This window comes from Alligator mississippiensis, chromosome 4 (genome assembly GCF_030867095.1).
Source record: "Alligator mississippiensis isolate rAllMis1 chromosome 4, rAllMis1, whole genome shotgun sequence".
Classification (NCBI taxonomy): domain Eukaryota; kingdom Metazoa; phylum Chordata; order Crocodylia; family Alligatoridae; genus Alligator; species Alligator mississippiensis.
Window position 1 is genome coordinate 1,818,112 of NC_081827.1, and position 22,899 is coordinate 1,841,010.

A 22,899-nucleotide genomic window follows, 5' to 3' on the forward strand; every position below is an offset into this window, starting at 1 on the left:
CAGTCTCACCTCCATCCTTGGCAAAGTCTTTGAAAAAATTATCAAGGCTCACATATGCGACAGCCCGGCAGGACAAATTATGCTGAGGGGAAACCAGCATGGGTTCGTGGCAGGCAGATCGTGCCTGACCAATCTAGTCTCCTTCTATGACCAGGTTACGAAACGCCTGGACACAGGAGGAGGGGTGGATGTCGTATACTTAGACTTCAGGAAGGCCTTCGATACGGTATCCCACCCCATACTGGTGAACAAGTTAAGAGGCCGTGACTTGGATGACTACACAGTCCAGTGGGTGGCGAATTGGCTGGAGGGTCGCACCCAGAGTCGTGGTGGATGGGTCGGTTTCGACCTGGAAGGGTGTGGGCAGTGGGGTCCCGCAGGGCTCGGTCCTTGGACCGATACTCTTTAATGTCTTCATCAGCGACTTGGACGAGGGAGTGAAATGTACTCTGTCCAAGTTTGCAGATGACACAAAGCTATGGGGAGAAGTGGACACGCTGGAGGGCAGGGAACAGCTGCAGGCAGACCTGGACAGGTTGGACAAGTGGGCAGAAAACAACAGGATGCAGTTCAACAAGGAGAAATGCAAAGTGCTGCACCTAGGGAGGAAAAATGTCCAGCACACCTACAGCCTAAGGAATGACCTGCTGGGTGGCACAGAGGTGGAAAGGGATCTTGGAGTCCTAGTGGACTCCAAGATGAACATGAGCCGGCAGTGTGACGAAGCCATCAAAAAAGCCAATGGCACTTTATCATGCATCAGCAGATGCATGACGAATAGGTCCAGGGAGGTGATACTTCCCCTCTATCGGGCGCTGGTCAGACCGCAGTTGGAGTACTGCGTGCAATTCTGGGCGCCGCAATTCAAGAGGGATGCGGATAACCTGGAGAGGGTCCAGAGAAGGGCCACTCGTATGGTCAAGGGCTTGCAGACCAAGCCCTACGAGGAGAGACTAGAGAACCTGGACCTTTTCAGCCTCCGCAAGAGAAGGTTGAGAGGCGACCTTGTGGCTGCCTATAAGTTCATCACGGGGGCACAGAAGGGAATTGGTGAGGATTTATTCACCAAGGCGCCCCCGGGGGTTACAAGAAACAATGGCCACAAGCTAGCAGAGAGCAGATTTAGATTGGACATTAGGAAGAACTTCTTCACAGTTCGAGTGGCCAAGGTCTGGAATGGGCTCCCAAGGGAGGTGGTGCTCTCCCCTACCCTGGGGGTCTTCAAGAGGAGGTTAGATGAGTATCTAGCTGGGGTCATCTAGACCCAGCACTCTTTCCTGCCTATGCAGGGGGTCGGACTCAATGATCTATTGAGGTCCCTTCTGACCCTAACACCTATGAATCTATGAATCTATGAGGGGTCTCAGGCTCATGGACACCTGGGGGGGCAGGGGGCTGCAGGTTGGGAGTGAGGGGCATGGGCAGGAATGGGAGGTGGCAGCAAAGGGAGGTGTGAAAAAGACTTGCCAGGAGAGCCAGGGAGGCAGTGGGATGCCACGCCAGAAGCCGATCACAGCAAAAGCGAAACCACGGCAGCTGGAGCCACTGCGGGAAAAGATCAAAAGAAACAGCTGAACTGGGAGAAGCCAGAAACAGCTCCAGCATCCCCAAGGGCATGCTTTATAAAAGCATGCCGGGGCAGATTGGTCGCCCAGACGCTCGGAGCTGGGATAAAAGACCAGGCAGAAGATGAGCCTGGGGGCCCAGAAGCTGAGTCCCCATCTGGCCCGGAGGCTCCAGAGCTTTTGAGCAATCCCAGTGAGGGGGATGGTGGGCACCCCAAAGATGGGTCACAGTGAGAGCACAGGGCCAGAGAGGGCTCAAGGATCTATCCACAGGGTTGTCGTAGACTGAGCAAACCGACAGCAATGACTGGATCACAGCCAGACCCAGTGGGGTCAGGATATGGATGCAACAGACGTATGGCAGGTACCGAACCCAGGGAAGAGTTGACGTGCCGGGGGACAGAATGGTGCTGAGACCAGACGCCGTGTAAGCAGAGAGAAGTGAGGGGCCGTAGGAGATGCTCAGCACAGAAGTATCACCATTAGACTGCAGCCGAAGCTCCCAAGAGACCGAGCACCAAGAAGGGTCAGAACATCAGCCTCAATGTCACAGGTGACAACATCAAGGTTGGCGTTAGGCGTGGTGTAGGGGAGGCAGAGCCCCACAAAGAAAGAACAGCGAGAACAACCAAGGGAAGGCGCCAGGGGAGGCAGGACCAAACATCATTCTCCCAATCCAAACATAACCATCATCAAAGACGTGGCAGGCGAGGCCCCTGTGGAACCAACCCAAAGTCACCCCAATAACCAGGCTGTTCAGCCCAAGGTGCCACAGTGAGTTTCGAGAAGAACCTACACTCACAATGCTCAGGGGAAAGACACAGGAGATTACAGGAGGTTAGAGGCAGAGCTCGATCCCGTTGTCACTCAGGGGACACAATGGTCCTAGGATCTGACACAGGGCTCCTTCCTCATCCTTCTTCCCTCTCAGTCCAGGACAGTCTCCTCGGTCTCATTCTCAATCTGAATGCTGCATTGCAGGTGGCTGCAAAGACTCAGCCCACGACCCATTTAATGCCGAGCTCCTGGCTGCACAGAAATCAGAACAGAACCGCATGTTCCCCAGGACCGGACCCGTGCATGGTGAGTGCCTGCGGACAGGGCCCACGCGCCATTTCTACGGGCCCAGCACAGATTTGGTTGCATCCAAAACAGTCCTTCTGAATAAGGATCCTGGATCATTTTCAGTGATGGTAGAACATGATTCCTCAGCTGTGTCATCGTGAAATCTTTTCCTCTTCTTGCCTCGCTTCTTTGGTAATTGTGGCAAAATCCCCATGCCTTCTGCAACAAGACACACTTCCTGTGGACTTTTGGGCCCCTGCTCTCTAACTTGTTTTACTTCTTCAGTAATGTCAGCACTGAGAGCTGTCTCTGAGTCAAGAGAGATTCCCCTGGCTTGTAACAGCTTGTTTCTGTCATCAGTACTTGAAGGAGCCTTGTACCAGCAGCTAGCCAGCAAAAGGCATGCAAATGAGCTGAAGGACCTTTTCAGGGCTTCCAGGTGTGATTGAGCTTTGTGTGTCAAATTTAAAGCAAGACCATGTTCCAGTGCTTCCAGGATACCTGGAAGATGCTCAGTGATTGGACGGAGAGTGTCTGAGAGCGAGTGGAGTGAGCGTGGATCTTATCTCTTGTAATCTTCCACCTCACAAGGGCTAGCACTGAAAAACACAAAAAAGTGCTGCACACAACCAAAAAACGTTAATGTTTCAGTACCTGCTGCTGCAGCATTAACTCCTATGAGATTTAGTGGACGGCAAGCACAAGGAGAATACACAGCAAGTTCACTTGTGGACATAATGCAGACCTGAACACCTGTTATTTTCCCTGACACGTTGGAGCCACGATCAAGACCTTGAACTCTACAGTCCGCAAGAGGAATGTTATGACGCCTCAAGCTGGCAATTAGCATTTCAGCTGTCTGTTCTCCATTATGTAAATCAAAGTTGATAAACTCAAAAAACCCTTTCTTTCACGTTAAATGTACCAGTATCTGTCTTGTGAACTACAAATCGGAATATCAACATGTGTTGTTCTTGGTGAGGGACATCAGGAGAAGCATCACCTATGATAGAATAATAAATGGCCTTTTCTCTCTCTGCAAGAACGGCCTTCTGCGCACTCTTACCACATTATTCAAAAACCTCAGTCTGACTCGCCCATGAGAGATAATGAGCCGCCCGTGCATCCTCTTACCCTCTGTTTGCTCGTGTTTGACTTTGGCCAAATGGTCACAAGTGATACAGTCATAACAAACTATTAACTCAAAAGCTCCAAGCAAGTTGCCATTGTGAGAGACTGACAGGAGTGCCTCTTCCGGAATCCATCTATCGGTGACTCTGCCCTCCTGTTATGGGCCAACTGCCCGCCTTCTCTCCTGCCACGCCCTGATCTTAATTAATTAATGGATGTTAATTAGCAAGAAGCTGCCCATTTATTGCCCCAGTGCCAGGGAGCCTTATCTGCAGCTCCTTTTCCTCCCTTCCCCCGCAGCCCAAGCCTCGCGGATGACAGTGACATGGTTTGATCTGGGCCTTGTTGTAATTTGGCCCTCCCCTTGTCCCCCCTGGCCTTTCCACAGCCCTACCTCGCTCTGTCTCACTCTGCGCCTTCCTGGCACTCTGGCTCTCCGCAGCCCTGTCTGGCACTGCGCCTTCATGGGCGCTCGCTGCCCCTCTCTCTGTAGCTTCTCACCGCCCTCTCTTTCTGGGGCTTCTCGCTGCCCCCGCTCTCTGGGGCTGGGGTTCCCACGCTGCTGCAGGTCCTCTATGAGGCCTCCTCCATCCCCTGATAGCCTCACCCAAACCACTGGTTAAAACAGCAAACACAAAACACAAGCCCCTGGGCTATAACTAAAAATCCAAGCTGCCCGGCTAAAACATCATTCAGTCCCTACCCGGGAACACTCCCTCCCATAACAGCATCAGGAGCTGATCGTGCAGTCAGGCCTCTCCCCTTCACTAGTTCCAGCAGAGCTCCCTTCCCCCTTGGCTGCCAGCAGGGAACTGCCCTCCTGGGCTCAGGCCTGGGATTTATGTGGGAGCCAGGCCCTGCCCCTTCCGGTCAGCTGACCAGGCACAGGTGTGGCCAATTCCCTCCTTAACCGGTTGACTGGCACCTGGGTTCCTGCCTCTGCTCTGGGAGTAGCACGCACCTTAGTGTCCTGCTACAGGGACACCTCTCATATCATTGTCCCCTGGGAATGCTAAACCTCTTGAAGCAAGATATAAGGTAACATCTGACAATCTTTCCAATATTTCTTTCCATCTTGTAGGCTCTGTTAATATTTGTTTTTGAACCTCCCTGTCCACTTCACGTCCACCTGACAGTGACCGCTGCAATTCCTCCCACTGGCAGTGGCAAGTTTCATGTTCGTTGCTGTTTCATGTTCAGGAAGTTCATTATATAGCTTTTGCCATTGTTTCACTTTTGGAGAACACCCTTCACTTTTTGCCAGCATACTGGGTTGTTTCTGTCTCCCTTCAGAAAGTAGTCGACATGGAAAACAATATAGCTCTTGGTTGGTAGGACTCCAAACAAGCCAGTCTCTCTTTATTAATTTAAAATTTAATATAAAGTTAAAATATTATATTATATCAAATCTATATTAAAATCATTTCCATCTTGCTTTTGTTCATCTACTTCTCTAGTTAGTGTATTGCCTGAGCCAGACTGCAGAAAGCCCTCGTCTGTTGTGAAAAACTGGAGGATCGATTGGTGTCCTTTAGCTTCTTTCACTTCCCTTTGTTTTACTTCCTTATGTTTCTGGCTCCCTGATTTGCATTAATTGCCAGACATGGCATGTGTGTGTGAGAGAGAGAAAGAAATGTCCTTTCCTTCCAGGCACTAACCCTCTCCCTGCTTCAGTTCCTCTCTGTGCAATGTTTTGACCACCAGGCCTAACTTGTTACTCACTTTTGGGCCTGTAAATCCTACCAGTGACACTGTGGCTTCACAGACTTCATAGATTTCATAGACATCAGGGCTGGAAGGGACCTCAAAGGTCATCGAGTCCAGCCCCATGCCCCAGGGGCAGGAAGTCAGCTGGGGTCAAAGGGTCCCAGCAAGATAAGCATCCAAACGATTCTTGACAGAGTCCAGAGTAGGTGCCTGCGCCATGTCTGGAGGGAGTCTATTCCAGGTCTTGGGGGCTCAAACAGTAAAAAAATATTTCTTTATGTCCAGCCTAAAATGGTCTTGGCGGAGTTTATGATCGTTGGTCCTTGTTTTTCCTTGGGGCGCTCTGGTGAACAGGCGTTCCCCCAGATCCTGATGTGCACCCCTTACGTACTTATACGCAGCCACCAGGTCCCCCCTGAGCCTGCGAGTTCCAGTCTGAAGAGTCCCGTGGCTTTCACTGCCCTGGGAATGATGTCCCTGGTTTATAGTGCTTTGCCCCTTCCCATCTATCTGCACAGGGGACTCTGGGACCTGTAGTTCTTGAGAGCACATCACACAGGGAAGCATGCATCCCCCGTCTCTCTCACGACGAGTCCTACAATGAACTACACAAGCACACTCTCTCTGTCCAACAGAAGGGCCCTGGGCGGGGCAGAAACTCACTTGTTCTGCTCCTGATTGTCTCCAGCAAATCTCACGGTGGAGACCCCGTACAGGTAGTACATCACTTTCCACACATATCCTCAAGCATGACCTACAATTTAGCCTTTGTTTTTTTTTCCTCCTGGTAATAGGCTTGCAGCCTGGGCCGGGCCCCCTGGATCTCCAGGCCCTGATCAGGTGTCCCCTTCCCCCTCCTGCCCCCACCCCCCCAGGCTTGGGCCCTGGTCCCAGTACAGACTGAGCTGCAGTAGTGTTTTCTCCCCAGCACAGGCTGGGAAGCTGGGTCGGTTCTGCAGCCCACACAGGGCGTGGGTTCCTCACCTGTTGGCTGGGTGCAGGATGGCTTCTGCATCTTCACTGGGCTGCACACCTAGCGAGTAGTGCTTTCTTGCTTTATACTGTTTAATTGTCTAGCTTCAATGGATTTTTTCTTGATGGTTGACTGATTAAAGGCTGACAAAAAATGGAAGGAAAAGGGTGACCATCACATTATAATTGTTAAATTGCCTAGGTCCTGTTTTTGGAGGTGTCTAGGTGTGAAGACTTGTGTTTCTTGCAATTAAATGCCTAGAGGCATTGACTTCCTGGCCTGTCTCTGGGTATTTGCTTATCAGTGGGTCAAATTTGCAGTACTTTGTACCGGTGATGGTCTATTTACAAAACTCCAGATGTACATTGAATACTTGAGACATGTGCAGCACCTCGGGCATTGGATGCCTGTGTAGAGAAATGTGAGGCTGTCACGTACAGTACATCTTTCCCGTATTCAATGCAGCTTTGACAGGTTGTGTTTGAAATGTGTATTTAGTCTTTTGTCTTCTTTAGTTGTTTGTTCAAGTTAAATGTGTAGGTAGTTTCCTTCCATTTTCTCGTTACACAGGCTCAGCCTCGCTCTTGCACTTTTAGCTTGGACATACACATGTGAGGTCTCTGCCTTTTAGGGCAATGTGACAGGGCAACAAGCCTGCCCTGGGATAGACCTCGAGGGAATGAAAAGAAACTGGGAACTTACCTTGGCAATGAGCCAGGGGAGGGAAGAACAAGAGGATGAGCAGAGAACAGGGTGGAGATACATAGAGGAAGCAGAGCACGACCCAGATGACAAAAAAGCAAAGGCTTGTGGGTAGAGAGAGCAGGGAGAGAGGGCTGGCTGTCAGAGATGCAAGAGACTGCCGGAAGGAGCTAAAGGGGAACTGGGCTTGGAGCCAGTTCCTGAAAGAAGAAGAAAGCAACTCAGAAGAAGTAAAGAGAGGCTACGAGAGAGAGATGACTGAGGGCAGAGAGAAGAGACCAGAAAAAGAGACCCGGACAGAGACTCATTTGGGAAGCTGAAGATGAAGGGGAACAGAACGGAGTCAATCGCCATTATGTGTCAGCGAGCAGGTCACGTACACAGCTTAAGCTGTGAGGAAGTCAAAGGGCATGACCCCAAACTGCTCGGCTAAGCACAAACCGGAACAGTTCTAGTTTAGTTAAAACAGGATACTAGTGTAGAAAGAGTGTGGCTATTAATAGATTGGTGTATCTGTTGCTATGCATATGATGTCATACTTCCTATATCATACTTGCTATATAATCAAGCTGCGCGCGGAGTAGAACAACAGACAGTTTCCTCTCGGGGCAGTTGTCTGTTCAGAATGCATTCTTTAATAAATTAAGTCTTTAAACTTATGCTGTTGTTCGTCTGAGCCTCTGCCTAACGAACCCGGGGACTAAGTTTTCCCCAAGGAAGAGAGGTGATGACGGAGACCTCTGAGTGGGTGAGTCCAATACCTGGGGACGTGGGATACCCTCCCAGGGACCTAAAAAAGGCAAGAACCAAAAGTGAATGAAAGTTAACCAGGGGGAGTGAACCCCACATTTAGGTATTGTTAGAAGATACAAGGGGAACAGGGTTGCCATTTGCCTGGGACTCATGTGGAGAAGAACGGGGCAAGCAACCAAGAAAGTGAGAGTTCCCAAAGAGAGAGGGAACTAAGTGTATCCGAGATGCTGGTTATCTAAGAGAGACATAATAACTGTGCAGAAGAGTTATCTTGCTGAACTGCAGATGCAATATCCACTTCATCTCTCAGGATTGTGTTTATTTCCTTACCTTATTCCATCAAAGTCGTGGCAGACAAGGAATAAAGGAAATTAAGCGGTGTAGCCCTCTCCAGCCCACTAGGCCAGGCGATATGCCGGATTCTGGATTCTCGACATACCAGTAGCCCTGGGATCTCCCTCAGGCAGATCTACTGACTGAGGTGTCCCGTGGAGGGGTATGTCCCTCACCCTTACCACCCAAGAATCTACTACAAGCCCATTGAACAAATGGATTTCTTTATTATACAAAACTATATACAGAAATGATAAATCAAAATAAGATAGATAGATAGATAGATAGATAGATAGATAGATAGATACACACACATACATATATATATATATATATATATATATATATATATATATATATATATAGTTAATAATAAAACCAATTATTTGAATACTAGCTACAACTGCAATATTAAGTGAGTAGTCCAACACAGTGAGTGATCCTACTTACAGCAAACTCCATCAATAATTACATTCCCCAGGTTATAACCTTTAAAACAGTTTCCCTAGGATATACAACCCAATCTCCTTGCAATAAATGGAAAGACTGTTGTTGCTATGATCTGCTGCTAGACGGCGTGGGTGAGGTTCATCTCATTCCTGAGGCTCTGAACTCCCATAACCTCTAGTCTGGTGATGCGAGCAAACGGCTTCCTCTTATCTCTCCTGAAAATAAGCTGCCTGCATACGCTACGAGGTTAAGTGTCTCCTCACACCTCCTTGAGATTTGTGCTTATTCAGCCATTCCTCCTCTGCACCCATCGCCCCTCCCGACACTCACAGTCCAGCACAGGGGTCCCCATCCCAGCAGGTCCTTGGTTCCTGCAGCCCCGAGCTTTCCTGGTTCAGACCAGACTCCCTCTCACAGGGCTCTACCCTGGCAGCTTTTCCCATTTCCCTAACAGCTTACCAGCTGTGGCTGACCCTGCCCTTACCCACTTCCCCTGGGGCACTGGTGTCCTGAAGCTGCACTGCTCCATACCCGGTGGGGAGTTCAGCTCCTTGCGGGGCAACAGAGGCTCTCCTTTGTCCTGGGATTCAGGTCCCAAAGCAAGCTTTAGTTCCCGTTCCAGGGGCAGGAGGGCTGCACCTCTGTCCTCTCTCTCTCCATGCTGGAATTGGATATTCCTGTGGCAGAATACGAATTCTGTCTCTCCCCAAACTCTGCTGTACGACAATGTGGTTATCACAGCCACTGCAAAGGGCAGACACCTCTGTCCCATCTCTTCAGGTCACCCTGAATTGTAACCTGAGCTGGATACTTTCCCGAAGGAGCGGTGAAACCTGCTCCCTCTGCCTATGTAACTGCTTAGAACAATACGGAGTTGAAGCCCCCCACCCAGGTATGTGATGCCAATGTCAACATGACTGGGAGGGGGATAAGGAACCTGCCAGTCTACCTGGCAACCAGTGATGCATTTCAAATTGGTTGGCTGGCAGCCAACAGCTGCTGGCCTTCATTAGACCAGATAAATGAGATCATAGGGGCTATATAGGTGAAGGACTGCCCAGGAGAAGGGGGAGTAGCCATGATGAAAACTCACAGAGAGAAGCTGGACCGTCTGAAACTCCCTGTCTCTCTTGAAACTCATGATCAAGGAACTGCCTGCCTCCAGAGGGAATCTCCACCTATCTCTGGATGACACTCGTGAGTAAGCTACCTGAGATCTAACTAGATATATACCTTGCAGTAGCTCAAATGTGTGGTCAAAGGCTACCATGCCATTGTTTGCTCTAAGGTATTTCTCTGGTATTGCTTTACCCTGTACCCTGCCCCATCCCTCACCCATCTGCTCCATCCCGCAGCACCACAGTTCCCCTCACTCTCAATGTCAGCTTCCAGTTGGGGGATGGGGTGGGGCGGGGCCGGAGGGCCTTGCTGCTGCTGCTGCTGCTGCTGCTGGGTCCTGCCACCAGCTCCTGCTGGGTCCTGCTGCTGCTTGCCCCTTGTCATCTTTCACAGGTCAGGCAGCCAGGGGCAAATAATCATTTCTTACATTTTTTAGGAGGCCCACAGGCCTGATAGAATGGCCTAGTGATTTTTTCCAGTTCCAAGATGGCACAGCCCCTAGCCAAAAATACTTCTGGGGAAAGGGAATCCTCCCTCCCCTCTGCCCTCCTTGGAGTCTCCCCTCCTTGCTCCAGGGCCAGGAGACTCAAAGCCCACACACACACGTACAGAGAACAGGGATGTTTCATTGGAGGGAGAAGAGCTCAGAGCAGAGTGGAGCTCCAGGATGGGATGAACCAGCTGCTGCTCCTCTCTGCAGGATTAGTGCCAAACAGACTCGCACACAGCCTGGCCTCTTCACCAGTGCCTCATTTCTCATGTCAACGTGTCCATGACTCATCTGCAGCCATTGCTTCTTGTTACAAGCATGCAAGAGCTTCCAGCCTGTGTCCGAGCCCTGGTCCATGTAGCCCAGGTCCTGCCTGTCACTGTGGCATTGATTGGCCGCTAAGGGGAAAAGTGCTCAAGTGCAGCCTGTCCATCCTGCTCCATCCCGTGCCCTGTCCCCTGCACCTGCACCTTTCCCAGCTCATTGAAAAAGCATGGTGGTTTCTCCCCAAGGACATTCTTAGACAGTGCCGCAAGTCTGCTCCTCATCGGGGTCTTTGATCGGCTAAGCAGATTGTGCTCATAACGTCTCTAAATCCCAGGGGTTTTCTCCTGATCTCAAGCCATCCTGTGGCTCGTTTCTGTTCTGCTCAAAGCAGTTCTGACACCAACTGGTTTTCCTACTGCTGCCAGCCCACTAGCACAAAGGATTATGACAGAAGAGATGGAACAGGATGTATCCCTGGTTATGCAGGAAGCCGAGGGTGGAGCTAGGGAAAGGACGGAGGAGATCTGGCTCAGTCCTTTGGTTTTGTATTGCTGCCACATAAGATGTGCATGGCCCATTGACCACAGTCTGAGGTCTCTCCTTGGGGAGCAATGGGCTGAGACGAGAGGGAACAGGAGATGATGGCACAGAGGCACAGATGTACAGCATTTCAGGACTCATGCACAGAGCTGGATGGGCCAGTGCCCTGTATGATACCCAGGATGCCTGCGCTCCCAGCATGGTCACTACCCTCTCCCGAAAGGGGCTGGATGAGGGAGCTCAGGCATGGCCAGGGGCACATGTGGTGCTTTTCATGGCAAATACAGAACCCAGAAAAAGGTGATTCACATGGATCTGAATGCTCAAGGGGAAGTTTATTATCACCGCAGTGTGCACAGAGGAGAGACACAGAGAGCGAGGGAGTCCCCCACCACACAGAGAAGGGGCAGAGGAGAAGGTGATGGATTCAGGAGTTCACATGACGATGCCTTGGGAGAGGGGACATGGGAGCTGGAGACAGTGGATACAGCCCCTCTGAGGAGCAGAAGGGCCCAGCGTGCCCACTCCCAGCCATCCTGAGCAGTGACAAGTTGCTCCATTACAGGGTGAGCTTGCAGACGAAGGCGTTTCTGTCGTAGCAGGAGTCCTTGTCCCAGGTCATGTAACCTAGGAGGAAAAGCAGGAGGGAGCCCTGGGGTGGGGCAGGCTGGGCCATCCCTGCCCCCCTGAAGCCCAGTCCCTCTCCCAGTCCATGCCCCTTGGGAGATCCCCACTGCTTTCTTGAGGTCCAGCAGAAGAGGCTGGGAAGAGCCCCCAGGACGGCTGGGACGGGGATGGTGCCTCGTCCCCGGGAGATGCTGTGAGGGCTCTGGGTGGAGGTGGAGATACTGGCTCTGGGTTCTGCAGCTTCCACCTTCCCCGGCCCCCACAACCTCCATCCCCAAACAGCCTCCTGCTCACCTGAGTCATCTTCCAGGGCTGCGCAGTTCTCCCCCTTCCGAGAGTAATGTCTCCTGTACTTGTGCCAGGCCTCATGGACGGTGGGGGAGCCATCGACCCATACCCAGTTGTCACTCTGCAGATGAAGGAAGAGGAGAACAGAGACACATGTCATGTGCAGACTAAGGCTCGACACCTCCCTACGGACCACACCCAGGGCAATGAGACCTGTGCTCTGGGCCACTGACTCGTAGCCACTGGCCCAGCTGCATAGAGCAACAGGCATTACGGGTCAGGGGCAGGCTGGACCAGGTGGGAGGATTTCCCACCGGAGCTGGGGTCAGCACAGGGCACAGAGAGGGGCCCTGCTGACCGGGTGCCCATCACCAGGCATCAGAAGGACGTGCAGGAGGCAGCGTGCGGGTCCACTCATACCAGACTGGTGAGCACACAGGGGAACTGGGCCAGGCTGTGCTTGTCATGGGTGACCTAAACTACCCGAACATCTGCTGGGAGGATCAGTCAGCCAGGTCTGACCGCTCACGCAGCCTGCATACAGGACCTCCACCTAACCCAGGAAGTGCACAATCCCACCAGAGGAAATGCCTCGCTGGACTTGCTCCTTGCCACAGGTGATGACCTGGTGAGGGGTCTGCAGGTGCTCAACTACCTAGGCGTTAGTGCCCATCATCTGCGGGAATTTAATATCGGGTGCAGGGTGGTGAAAGCAAGCAGCAAGGCAAAAGTCTTTGACTTCAGGAGGGCCGACTTCAATGAGCTAAGGAGATCAGTCAGAGAGACATTGGGGACTCAGAGCCTCAGTGAGATGGGCGTCCAGGACGGGTGGTTGTTCCTCAAGGAGACGATCCTCTGAGCTCAGAGGGACTCAGTCCCAAAACAAGCCAAAGGGGACAAGAGAGCTACAAAGCCCCCTTGGCTCAGTAAAGGCATCCAGGAGGGCCTGAGGGCAAAAAAGGGGGCGTACAAACAGTGGAAGCAAGGGACTATCACCAAGGAGGATTACACCCCCATTGCTCGGGACTGCAGGGAGGTGGGTAGGCAGGCCAAGGCAGAGACGGAGCTAGGACCAGTGACCAGAATTCGGGATAACAAAAAGTCCTTTTTCAAATACATAGGGAGTAAGAAGAGGGCACCGGGTAACGTGGGCCCCTGCAGGACAGGCTCGGCAATCTGGTGATTGAGGCAAAGGAAAAAGCTGATCTCTTTAATGAGTTCTTTGCCTCCATATTTCTGAGCAGGGGCAGGGACAACTCCCCCACTAGGATTACGGACAGGCTCAGGGGACACGACGCCATGCCTAGGGTCAGGGACAGCCGAGTTAGGGAACTCATGGAGGGGCTGGACGTGTTTAAATCAGTAGGTCTTCATCTGAGGGTGCTGGGGGAATTGGCGGGGCTCATAGCAGGGCCCTGGCACGGCTCTATGAGCGCTTATGGTGCTCGGGCCAGGTCCCAGAGGACTGGAAAAGGGCCAATGCGGTCCCCGTTTACAAGAAGGGGAGAAAGGAGGAACCCGGCAATTACAGGCCAGTTAGTCTCACCTCAGTCCTTGGGAAGACCTTTGAGGAAATTATCCAGGAGCACATCTGTGGGGGCCCACATGGGAGGTAATGCTTGGGGGCAACCAGCACGGGTTCACTGAGTGCAGGTCCTGCCTGACTAACCTGGTTTCCTTTTACGACCAGGTCACCAAGTCCTTGGATGTGGGCACTGAGGTGGATGTTGTCTACCTGGACTTCAAAAAGGCCTTTGACACTGCGTCTCACCCCAAACTCATAAAAAAAACTAGGCAACTGCGACATTAGTGCCTACACAGTCAGATGGGTGGCAAATTGGCTGGATCGTCACACCCAGAGAGTAGTGGTGGACGGGTCATTTTTGACTTAGAGGGATGTGGGCAGTGGGGTCCCTCAGGGCTCGGTCCTTGGGCCTGCAGTTTTCAACATCTTCACCGGCAACTAGAGGTGGGTGTGGAAAGCACACTGTCCAAATTAGCTGATGACACGAAGATGTGGGGCAAGGTTGGCACGCTGGAGGGGAGGGACAGATTCCAGCTAGATCTAGACAGGTTGCAGAGGTGGCGGATGAGAATAGGATGGAGTTCAGTGCAGACAAGTGCAAGGTGCTGCATCCAGGGGTAAGGAACCAGCAACGCCCCTATATGCTGGGGAACACCCGTCTCGCCAACGTGGTGGCTGAAAGGGATCTTGAAGTCATTGTTGACTCCAGGATGGACATGAGCCGCCAATGCGAGGCAGCGGTCAGTAAGGCTAACCGCACCTTGTCGTGCATCTACAGATGCATCTCGAGCAGGTCCAAGGAGGTGATCCTCCCCCTCTACACAACACTGGTCAGGCTGCAGCTGGAGTATTGCATCCAGATCTGGGCGCCGCACTTCAAGAGGGATGTGGACAGCATGGAGAGGGTCCAGAGGAGGCCACCCGCATGGTCAGGGGCAGCAGGGCAGGCCCTACGAGGAGAGGCTACGGGACCTGAACCTGTTCAGCCTCCACAAGAGAAGACTGAGAGAGGAACTGGGGGCCATCTATAAACTCACCAGGGGGGACCAGTGGAAAATAAGTGAGGCTTTGTTCCCCAAGCACCACCTCGGATAACAAGGAATAACGGCCACAAATGGATTGAGAGCAGGTTCAGGCTTGACATCAGGAGGCATTACTTTACGGTTAGGGCTGCCAGGCTCTGCAATGGGTTTCCAAGGGAGGTGGTGCTCTGTCCTCCCTTGGGGGTCTTCAAGAGGAGGATGCATAGATATCTGGCTGGGGTGTTATGATCCCAGCACTTGTTCCTTCCCAGGGCAGGGGGTCAGACTTGATGATCTGCTTAGGTCCCTTCCGACCCTAGAAACTATGAAATTATGAAACCCCCACACTGCGATGAGCACAGACGTGGGGTCTGGGAGAGTGCGGCGCACACTCACCCGTCCAGCGATGTGGAGTCCGATCCAGACTTCATCGTCATAGCCGTGAGCACGGGCGATGAGGTCAGCGATGACTCTCTGCTCCTCCGGACTGTGGATAGAGGCGAGGTGGGACTTTGCACCGAAGCTCTGGCACTGACCCTGTGGTAAGGACGAGGCTGGTTATCTCCTCAGTGCCCTCTGCACTGAGCAGCACAAGGTGCCAGACATCAGCCTGTCGCCCTGCTTCCCTGCACAACCGCGGAGCCGCCGGGGCTGGAGGAGACAGAGCGCCCCCTTGTCCCTGCCTCCGCCCCCATCCGCCTTCCCCTTGCACATGGCCCACACTACAGCAAAGGCCGCGTGGGAAACCTGCTCCATGTCTGCAACACTGAGCGTGGCCCCGACCTCACGGGGACTTTGTTCCTTCACCTGGACTGAAACCCCACCTTGGCCTGAGCCAGGACCCCGCACCCCACCGACCAGTGTCTTGTTCTCTTTTGATTCATCCTTAGCACCCTGGGGCTGCACACAGAGGACAGGATGTGGTCCCACACAGGGATGCACCGTGCACTGGAGAAGGCAGCTCAGGGGCCATGCAGACTACAGGGATGGGCAGGAGACTTTTGCCATGGCCCTCTTCAAGCCTCATGCTACTTGATGCCCAGTGTGATGCTGCTGGTGTGGCATCCTGGGGTGCACCCCGAATGCTCCCCTGTGCTCGCCCCACAGCCCAGGCACTTTGCAGCCCTGCCCCAGGTCTTCACAAGAGCCGCTCACCTCCGCTTGTCTCCAGGCCATCCTCCGTGGGAAGTATCCGTAGCAGTTGCCGTTGTGGGGTGTCCAGCCTGCAGGACAGCCTGCGCCTTGGGCCCCTGCCCAGACAGAGGGTGACGGGATGGGAAGACACAGAGAGGACACCTAGGTTAGGGGCTGTTTTAGAGACCACGTGCTGCTTTCCCGCTAGCACCAACAGTGCTACGATACCTTGGGGGCTGCGTGTGGCTGCTAGGCCCCTCCAGGCCCTGGGTGTGGCAGGAGCCATCTGGATCTGGAGTCATGTGGGTTCCCCAGAAACCCCTGGGGTCTCACTGGGGCTGTGGAGGGGAACTGCAGAGCTCTCTGGGGCTGGAGCTGGGGGGCCTCATGCAGCAGCGATGCACAGAGCAGCCCTGGCCCCTGCCTCAGCCTTGCTTCTCATCACCCCCCCTGTGCAGCCGTGACTGCATCCTCCCTCCCACCTCAGCAGTGCAAGCTGCAATGCAGCAAGAATGCCGCGTATGTCTGCCCCCCTGTCCCTCGCAGACTGGGGCTGGGGGGAGCTGCCCCTGGGGTGGGAGGTAGCTGGGGGTCAAGGCTGCATGGCAGAGGTACCAGGGGCAGTGCATGGTAGAGATACCAACCTAGATGTCCCCTTCCCCAGTGCAGTGACCCCAGCAACGGGATCCAGGAGAGCGACTCGAGGAGCCTGGGTCAAGCTGACCCATTTCCCCAAGAGCAGCAGCTCAGGGGGTGGCAAGGACTCACGTGCCAGCGAGGGGCCCAGCATCAGGCAGCCGAGGAGGCAGAGGCTGGTGTAGGCGACTGGTCCCATCTTCTCTCTTCCCTGCGGAGAACACACGAGGGGTGACGGGGATGTGCCGCAGAGCTGGTCACAGGCACCAGCTGCCACCAGCACCCACCAGAGAGCGGGGCACTGGGGAGGGCAGGGACTCACCTCTGTGTGTCTGGGCAGCTGGTCCGGGGCAGAGCGGAGCGGAGTTCAGCCTGTGCAGGACATGGGCCGTGCCGGCATTTATAGATCCTCTGGGAGTGTGGGGGTGGGGACGGGATGGGGCGAGGAGCTGATCAATCAGCTCATCCCAGATGGCAAGTGCAGGACGGAGCAGGCGGGGTGAGAAGTGAGTCTGCGACCACCTGCCATTTGGGCTGGGCCGGGCCATCTGGTGTCCTTTGCTGACAGAGATCAAAGGCAAAGGTGCTGGATACAGGGCCCATCCTTACCATCTGTGAGGCCAGCCAGACCTTTCTCCTCCCTCTGCATCACTCCCGTCTCTCCTGGGCTGGGCGGCAGCAGCTGGTTTCCATCCAGGGGTTCACTTCAGATGGGAGCAGGTCCCTGGGCTTGGCAAGGGGCCAGGAGCTGCTGTCTCATGGGGAGGAGGCATTGAGTGGTAGAGATGTGATGGGATCCCCGTGCCTGGCAAGACCCCTTACAATCTCCCCAAGCTCTTTGCGGGGGTCTTTGTCCTCACCAGGATGTGGGCAGTTTGGAAAGAGTCCAGAGCAGAACAACACCAGTGAATGGACACCTGGGAGACAAGACTGATGAGGAAAGGCAGGGCATCCTCAGGACTGTGGCTTGGTCCTTTTGGATGATGGCCCCACTGCTTTGGGGCATGCAGAGACCTCAGCTCAGGGGTTCCTCTTCCTGCAGCTTTTGCCTTTGGACTCTGCTGTCCTGAACGGGACGGGGCTCCAAGCCATGCTGCTCAGCACCAACCACCGCTCTGCCAGCACTGGGGCCTGCGAATGAATCCTCCGTGCTGGTTTTAAACCAATTCGTGCACGGGTCTGGGGGCAGGGGGCTCTGACATCTGTGTCCACACGACACACTCGCTTTCCTGGACGAGGCTTGGCTGCTGCTGGCGGGTCCTGCTTCGGCTCTGGGGTTTCTGCTCACAACTCAACCCCGACAGCAGCTCTGCAGCAACAGTCAGGAGTAGGCGGCGCCGCAGGCCCACGGCTCTTGGAGGAGTCACCGTCTCACGCACACGTCGAGCACTGACTCAGGCCGGCCACGGTTCCTGGGGTACAGTGGGGAGGTGACTTATTGCCCCCTAACCCATGACATCAAATGTTCCAATCCTTGCCTGGCTCATGTCATCACTCTGACATCACCTCCCCATTCAGACTGATCTGGATGATAGAGAGAGGCCAAATCCTGCCTGAAGCAGAAGCTGAGCTATAGATGCCTCTAGGCAGAGCCTCCTCTGCTGTGCCACCATCACGTCGCTCAAGACCAGAGCAGCTTCCAAACCGGAGGTCAGAAGCTCTCACATCCTGGTGCTGAGAAGCTTCTGCCATGATCACATCCTGAACAAACATTTACTGTCCTTTCTCTGCTCTCTGTGGACTGTTTGATCTGCCTGGGACACCGTCCCAGTGTTATAGGCCTCTTGATTACTCATCTTCTTTATCATCCCTATCAGCACTATTAGTAATCTCTGTCTGAAACAAGCATCCTATTCATGCCCCAGCTCATCTTCCAGCTGCACAGCAGAATCCCCTTGCATTATCACTGACAGGTGAACATCAAAAGGGCTGAAGCCTCAAAGGATGTCCCTGAGCTTGGGACTGATGTCAAGGGTTTGCTCAGTGTGAACCCCAGAGGCAGAACTATCCAGCCCAAGTCCAGCTTGAAAGCAGGGCTGTGCAGGGACCCTTTCCCATTGCAGATACATTTTTCCTCATGTTCCCTAGTTGTTTCCCAGTGTGCTTGTAGGGGGTGAGGGTCTCCTGTGGCTTCACCCTCAGATCCCCTCTCATAGATTGTAGAGTCAGAAGGGACCCCGAAAGATCATTGTTTCCAGCGCCCTGCTCCAGGCAGGAAAGAGGACTCCAGCCAGGTGCCTATCTAGCCTCCTCTTTAAGACCCCCAAGTGAGGTGACAGCACCACCTCTCTAGGCAGCCCGTTGCACATGCTGGCCACCCTTACTGTGAAAAATGTCTTCCTAATGTCTAACCTGAACCTACTCTCCACCAGTTTGTCCCCATTATTCCTAGTTACTAGGGCTGTCAGATCTGGACAAGCAACAGACTCTTTGTCCTCCAAAGCAGCATGTCTGGATCGAAGCGCTGTCTTTGTTAGGCTTTGCAAAGCAGGTCGGAGCTTCCAGACCACGTCAGAAGAGCTTCGGAGTCACCTCGGAGATCTGGCCATAGCGTATAATGGGGATTCAATGAAATGTCTATAACTTTGTTGTTTTTTGTCTGATTTGGATGAAACTTGAGGGGTGGTAGCCTTTGCTGAGAGCAAGAAAATTGGTGCAGGGGCTCAGGGGCAACTGCACCCCAAATTGTTGAAAGTAAAACCCATGTCACATGTATGTGTTACACCACAGGGGGGTGAAAACTATAGGGTTGGTGGCCCCTGGTGAGGCTGTGGCAGAAATGCCACCATCTGTGTCTCTCTCCAGAAACCTGTCCCGGTCAGCTTGGGACACTGGGGTTGAATTCCTGAGGGAGGGGGGATTTTCCAAGAAGGAGGAGGAGAGAAGCCATTTTACCAGCATGGCACAAGCATCAGGACGCAGGGAGAGAGTCTGATCCAACCAAAATGCTCTCTCTCTCTCTGGAAATCTCTGAGCCAGATCTCTACCATCTTCTGGATGATACTCGTAAGTGTTCCTAGAGAGCTAGTCACCTCCCAGTGATGCATTTGCGTATCAAACGGTGACCTCAGCCAGACTGCTTTGCTCAAGGGTAATCCCGTGATAGTGCTCTACCCTGTACCCTAGTCTAACCCTACTCTTTGTAACCAGTACAGTTCTCCTTTGTGACTGGTGTAGGAGACTTATTGAGGGGTGGGTTTAATTATGCCTAGGAGGCCCCTTGGGTCTGCGGACTAAGGGAGACTTTCCTTTTTGGCCTCCGACTTGGGGAGGAGCCCCGAGTGCTTGGATTGGGTCGAGTACCCGTAGGACTATTAGGCCTGTGTTTCCCCGAGGACACAGAACCTGGAAGGTCCCCTCTCGGGGTGGTGGCAGCACATTACCCCTGTACTCTGCAGTGGGGCTCGAAAGGGGGTCTGCCAGGGCTTAGGCGCCCCTGGGGAGACACATAGAGTCCAGCAGGTGGACGGGTGTAGTAAGGTTTGAGGCTCAATGCAGGAGCTCCCCTCCTGGCCCACCACAGAGGCCACAAATCCTGCCAAGTTTCAAGGTGATAGGTGCAGAGGTTTGGGGGGAACTGCACCTCAAGCTGCTGACAGGCAAAACTCGTGACATGGGTGACCCTGTGTGTGTTAAGGCGCAGCAGGGTGACAGCTGCAGGGATGGGGGCCCCTGTTGCTGCCACAAAGCCTGCCAGCTGTTGAGGAGATCGGTGCTGGGGTTCTGGGGCCCTGCACCTCTGGCTGCTGACAGGCAAAACTCATGCCATGGGTGCTTGTGCAACTGGCTGTGTCTGTCTGGGGGCAGTTGATTGTCTATATTTATTATTTCCTCTCCTTAGTCTGTGGTTTTGTAGGTGTTAATTGTTGCAAAGTAACTGGCTACATTAGCTAGCTACTGTGTATTGAGCTGGCCCCTGAGTGAATCATGATTGATTGGTAACTGGTAACACAGTAGCTTAGCAGCCAGGCCTGCAGTAGTGCATCCTCCACGCCCCGCCCTGCCCCCATGTCCCAAGACAGACACAGTCCCACATGCACCCATGGCACAAGATTTTTCTATCAGCAGCTAGAGGTGGAGGTCCCCAGAACCCAGAAACCCTGCACCGATCTCCTCCACAGCTGGCAGGCTTCATGGCTGCAGCAGGGGCCACCATCCCTGCAGCTGTCACCCCGCTGCGCCTTCACACACAGGGTCACCCATGTCATGAGTTTTGCCTGTCAGCAGCTTGAGGTGTAGTTTCCTCCAAACCCCTGCACTGATCTTCTTGAAACTTGGCAGGCTTTGTGGCCTCACCAGGAGCCACCACCCCTGCAGTTTTCACCCCCCTGTGATGTATACACAGGACATGAGTTTTGCTTTCAGGAATGTGGGGTGCAGTTCCTCCCGAGCCCCTGCACTGATCTTCTTGAAGCTTGGCACACTTCATGCTCTCAGTGGAGGCTATCACTCCTGCAAGTTTAATCCAAATAAGGCAAAACCAACAAAATTATAGATATTTCATTGATTCCCCATTATACCCTCTGGCTGGATACCCTCTGGCTGGATACCCTCTGGCTTCGGAGCCGCTTTGGCTGGATCGAAGTGGGAATATGGTCTGGAGCTCTGAATTGAATCGCTGGCATCTGAAGTGGTCAGATCTGAAGCTGGATGGAATAGCTGCCTACTCGCACAGGCCTACTAGTTGCTCCTAGGGGTGCCCTGGTAAATAATGCATCACCAATTCCCTACTGTCCTCCCCTGAGAAACTTATAGGTGGCTACAAGGTCTCCCCTCAGATGGCTCCCGACGGCAGCAGCAGCGGCAGCAGCAGCGTAATGGTAAGTTTTCTGCAAGCAGTTTGAAACTTTGGAGGGGAGGGAGTGGTTATACGACTTCCTTCGATATTGCAAACTGAACTTCCTCGTCACGTTCCACTCCAGAGCCACGAGTCCAAGGGCAGCAGGATGCTGCCTGCCAGACCTGACACCTAGCTTATGCAGCATCCCAGGTGATATTTAGGTAATATGTCCGACCGACCTAGTGCACGCGTGCGTATTCATGTGTGTGTGAGGGGAGGCAAAAGTCTGGGTTTTTTACTGTGCACCAAACCCCACTCCACTTCCTCGCTTTCCTTTTCCCTCCCTCCTGCAGAAAACTTTTGCGGGCCGACCTCGCCGGGGTTGAGCCCACAGGCCAGTGACGGGTGGATAGTGAACAGTGAACAGTGGATACTGAACTGAAAAAAACCTTTTTCTTTTTACATTTTTATTTTTATATTGCATTTTTGTATATAGTTATTTTTGCTAAGAAAGAAAGACAAGAGTCTGAACCTTCTGTTTATTTTGTTATATTTTGTATTTATTTTATTTTAATATTGTCAGTTTTGTATCCAGTTATTCTTTTTCAGTTAGTTCAGTAAAGTTTTTTCTTCATGACATAATAGATGTGTCATGTTTTCTTTGGGATGGTTGGGTTTGTTTTCAGAGACCGTGCCCGCCTCACTGGCACGAATGCTGCGCCTGCGGGCTTATAGTCATGGCATTACTAGAAAGACTTGGAAAGATTTGCAGGGTGGACTCATGAACCGTGCAGTCCAGCCAGATATGTCTTGTAAGAAAAAAGACTAAACAACCGCACTCAGGGCCTTTGACCTTTAGCAAGTCTTTAAAGACAATTTAGTATGTCTTTAAAATGCATTGTAATGCATATGGTATGGTTGCTAAGGGAGGTGGGGTTGGGGCTTATGCCTGGAAAACAGCTTCTTTTTTTCTTTGCCAGCGGGCAGGAAAACAGCTTCTATTTTTCTTTTTACTGTTATGGGAGGTGCAATGCAAAAATGCTTTCTTTTTCAATGCAATGTTTGCAATGCAACGTTTGCTTTACAAAATCCTGCATGCAGCACCTTTCGGAGCCGGGTTTGCAGATCGCCCCTGTCTCCCCTGCCCAAGAGCTCACCACTTGGTTCAGGATTACTTTGTCCTCCCTTGCCACGCAGGCAACCTGAAGGAAATGCACTTATGCAGCGCCAGGTTACTTGACTGTTCAGTCTGGATTCCCTTTCTCCATGACACGGGTGCTGGGGCTTAGGTTCCTCCTTCCTGACCTGTCCTTCCTCTCGCTGCAGCTGTCAGTGAAGTGATAATTCTCTGTTTACGACATCAGCATATTGCTACAGAAGTGATTCCTCTCCGCCTTCTCGAAGGACAGAGGGAGACAAGGAGGGAGACTCCTGTAACCCGGCGGGCGGTAGTCCAAGAGGTACCCCCTCTCCTGCCGGCCACACGCCGTGCTGCTGAGGGTCCAACTGCTGCCTGCAGGTCCTGCTCCTTCAGGCTTTTCTGGGGCAACTGCTCCTGCCTCGCTGGCCCAGCTCTTGCCAGCTCTTTGAAGCTCCTTCCTCGTGGTCCCTCACTGGTTTCTCCCTGAGTCAGCTGTGCTGCCCCTTTTATCCCCCTCCAGGTGACCCAAGGGGCCAATCAGGGGACATGAGGGGTGAGTCTCTGGGGCCTGATCGGTGAGGAAAGGGAATCCCAAGTCCTCCAATCATCTTTTACCCCTTCAAAACCCCTGCGCTTAGTCACTGCCAGCCA

The 22,899-nt window shown here is 53.0% G+C and overlaps 1 protein-coding gene across 1 annotated transcript; it reads right to left on the reverse strand.

The window, feature by feature from the left end:
• Window positions 1–11,411: 11,411 nt before the first annotated feature.
• Window positions 11,412–16,796, reverse strand: LOC132249802 (struthiocalcin-2-like). Its single transcript, XM_059725475.1, has 6 exons — window positions 16,650–16,796; window positions 16,460–16,538; window positions 15,713–15,807; window positions 14,954–15,094; window positions 12,017–12,131; window positions 11,412–11,722 (listed from the first exon to the last, which is right to left on the reverse strand). The coding sequence occupies exons 2-6, from the start codon at window positions 16,524–16,526 to the stop codon at window positions 11,655–11,657; spliced, it is 486 nt and encodes a 161-aa protein (XP_059581458.1). The 5' UTR covers window positions 16,527–16,538; window positions 16,650–16,796; the 3' UTR covers window positions 11,412–11,654.
• Between the last annotated feature and the right edge of the window lie 6,103 nt (window positions 16,797–22,899).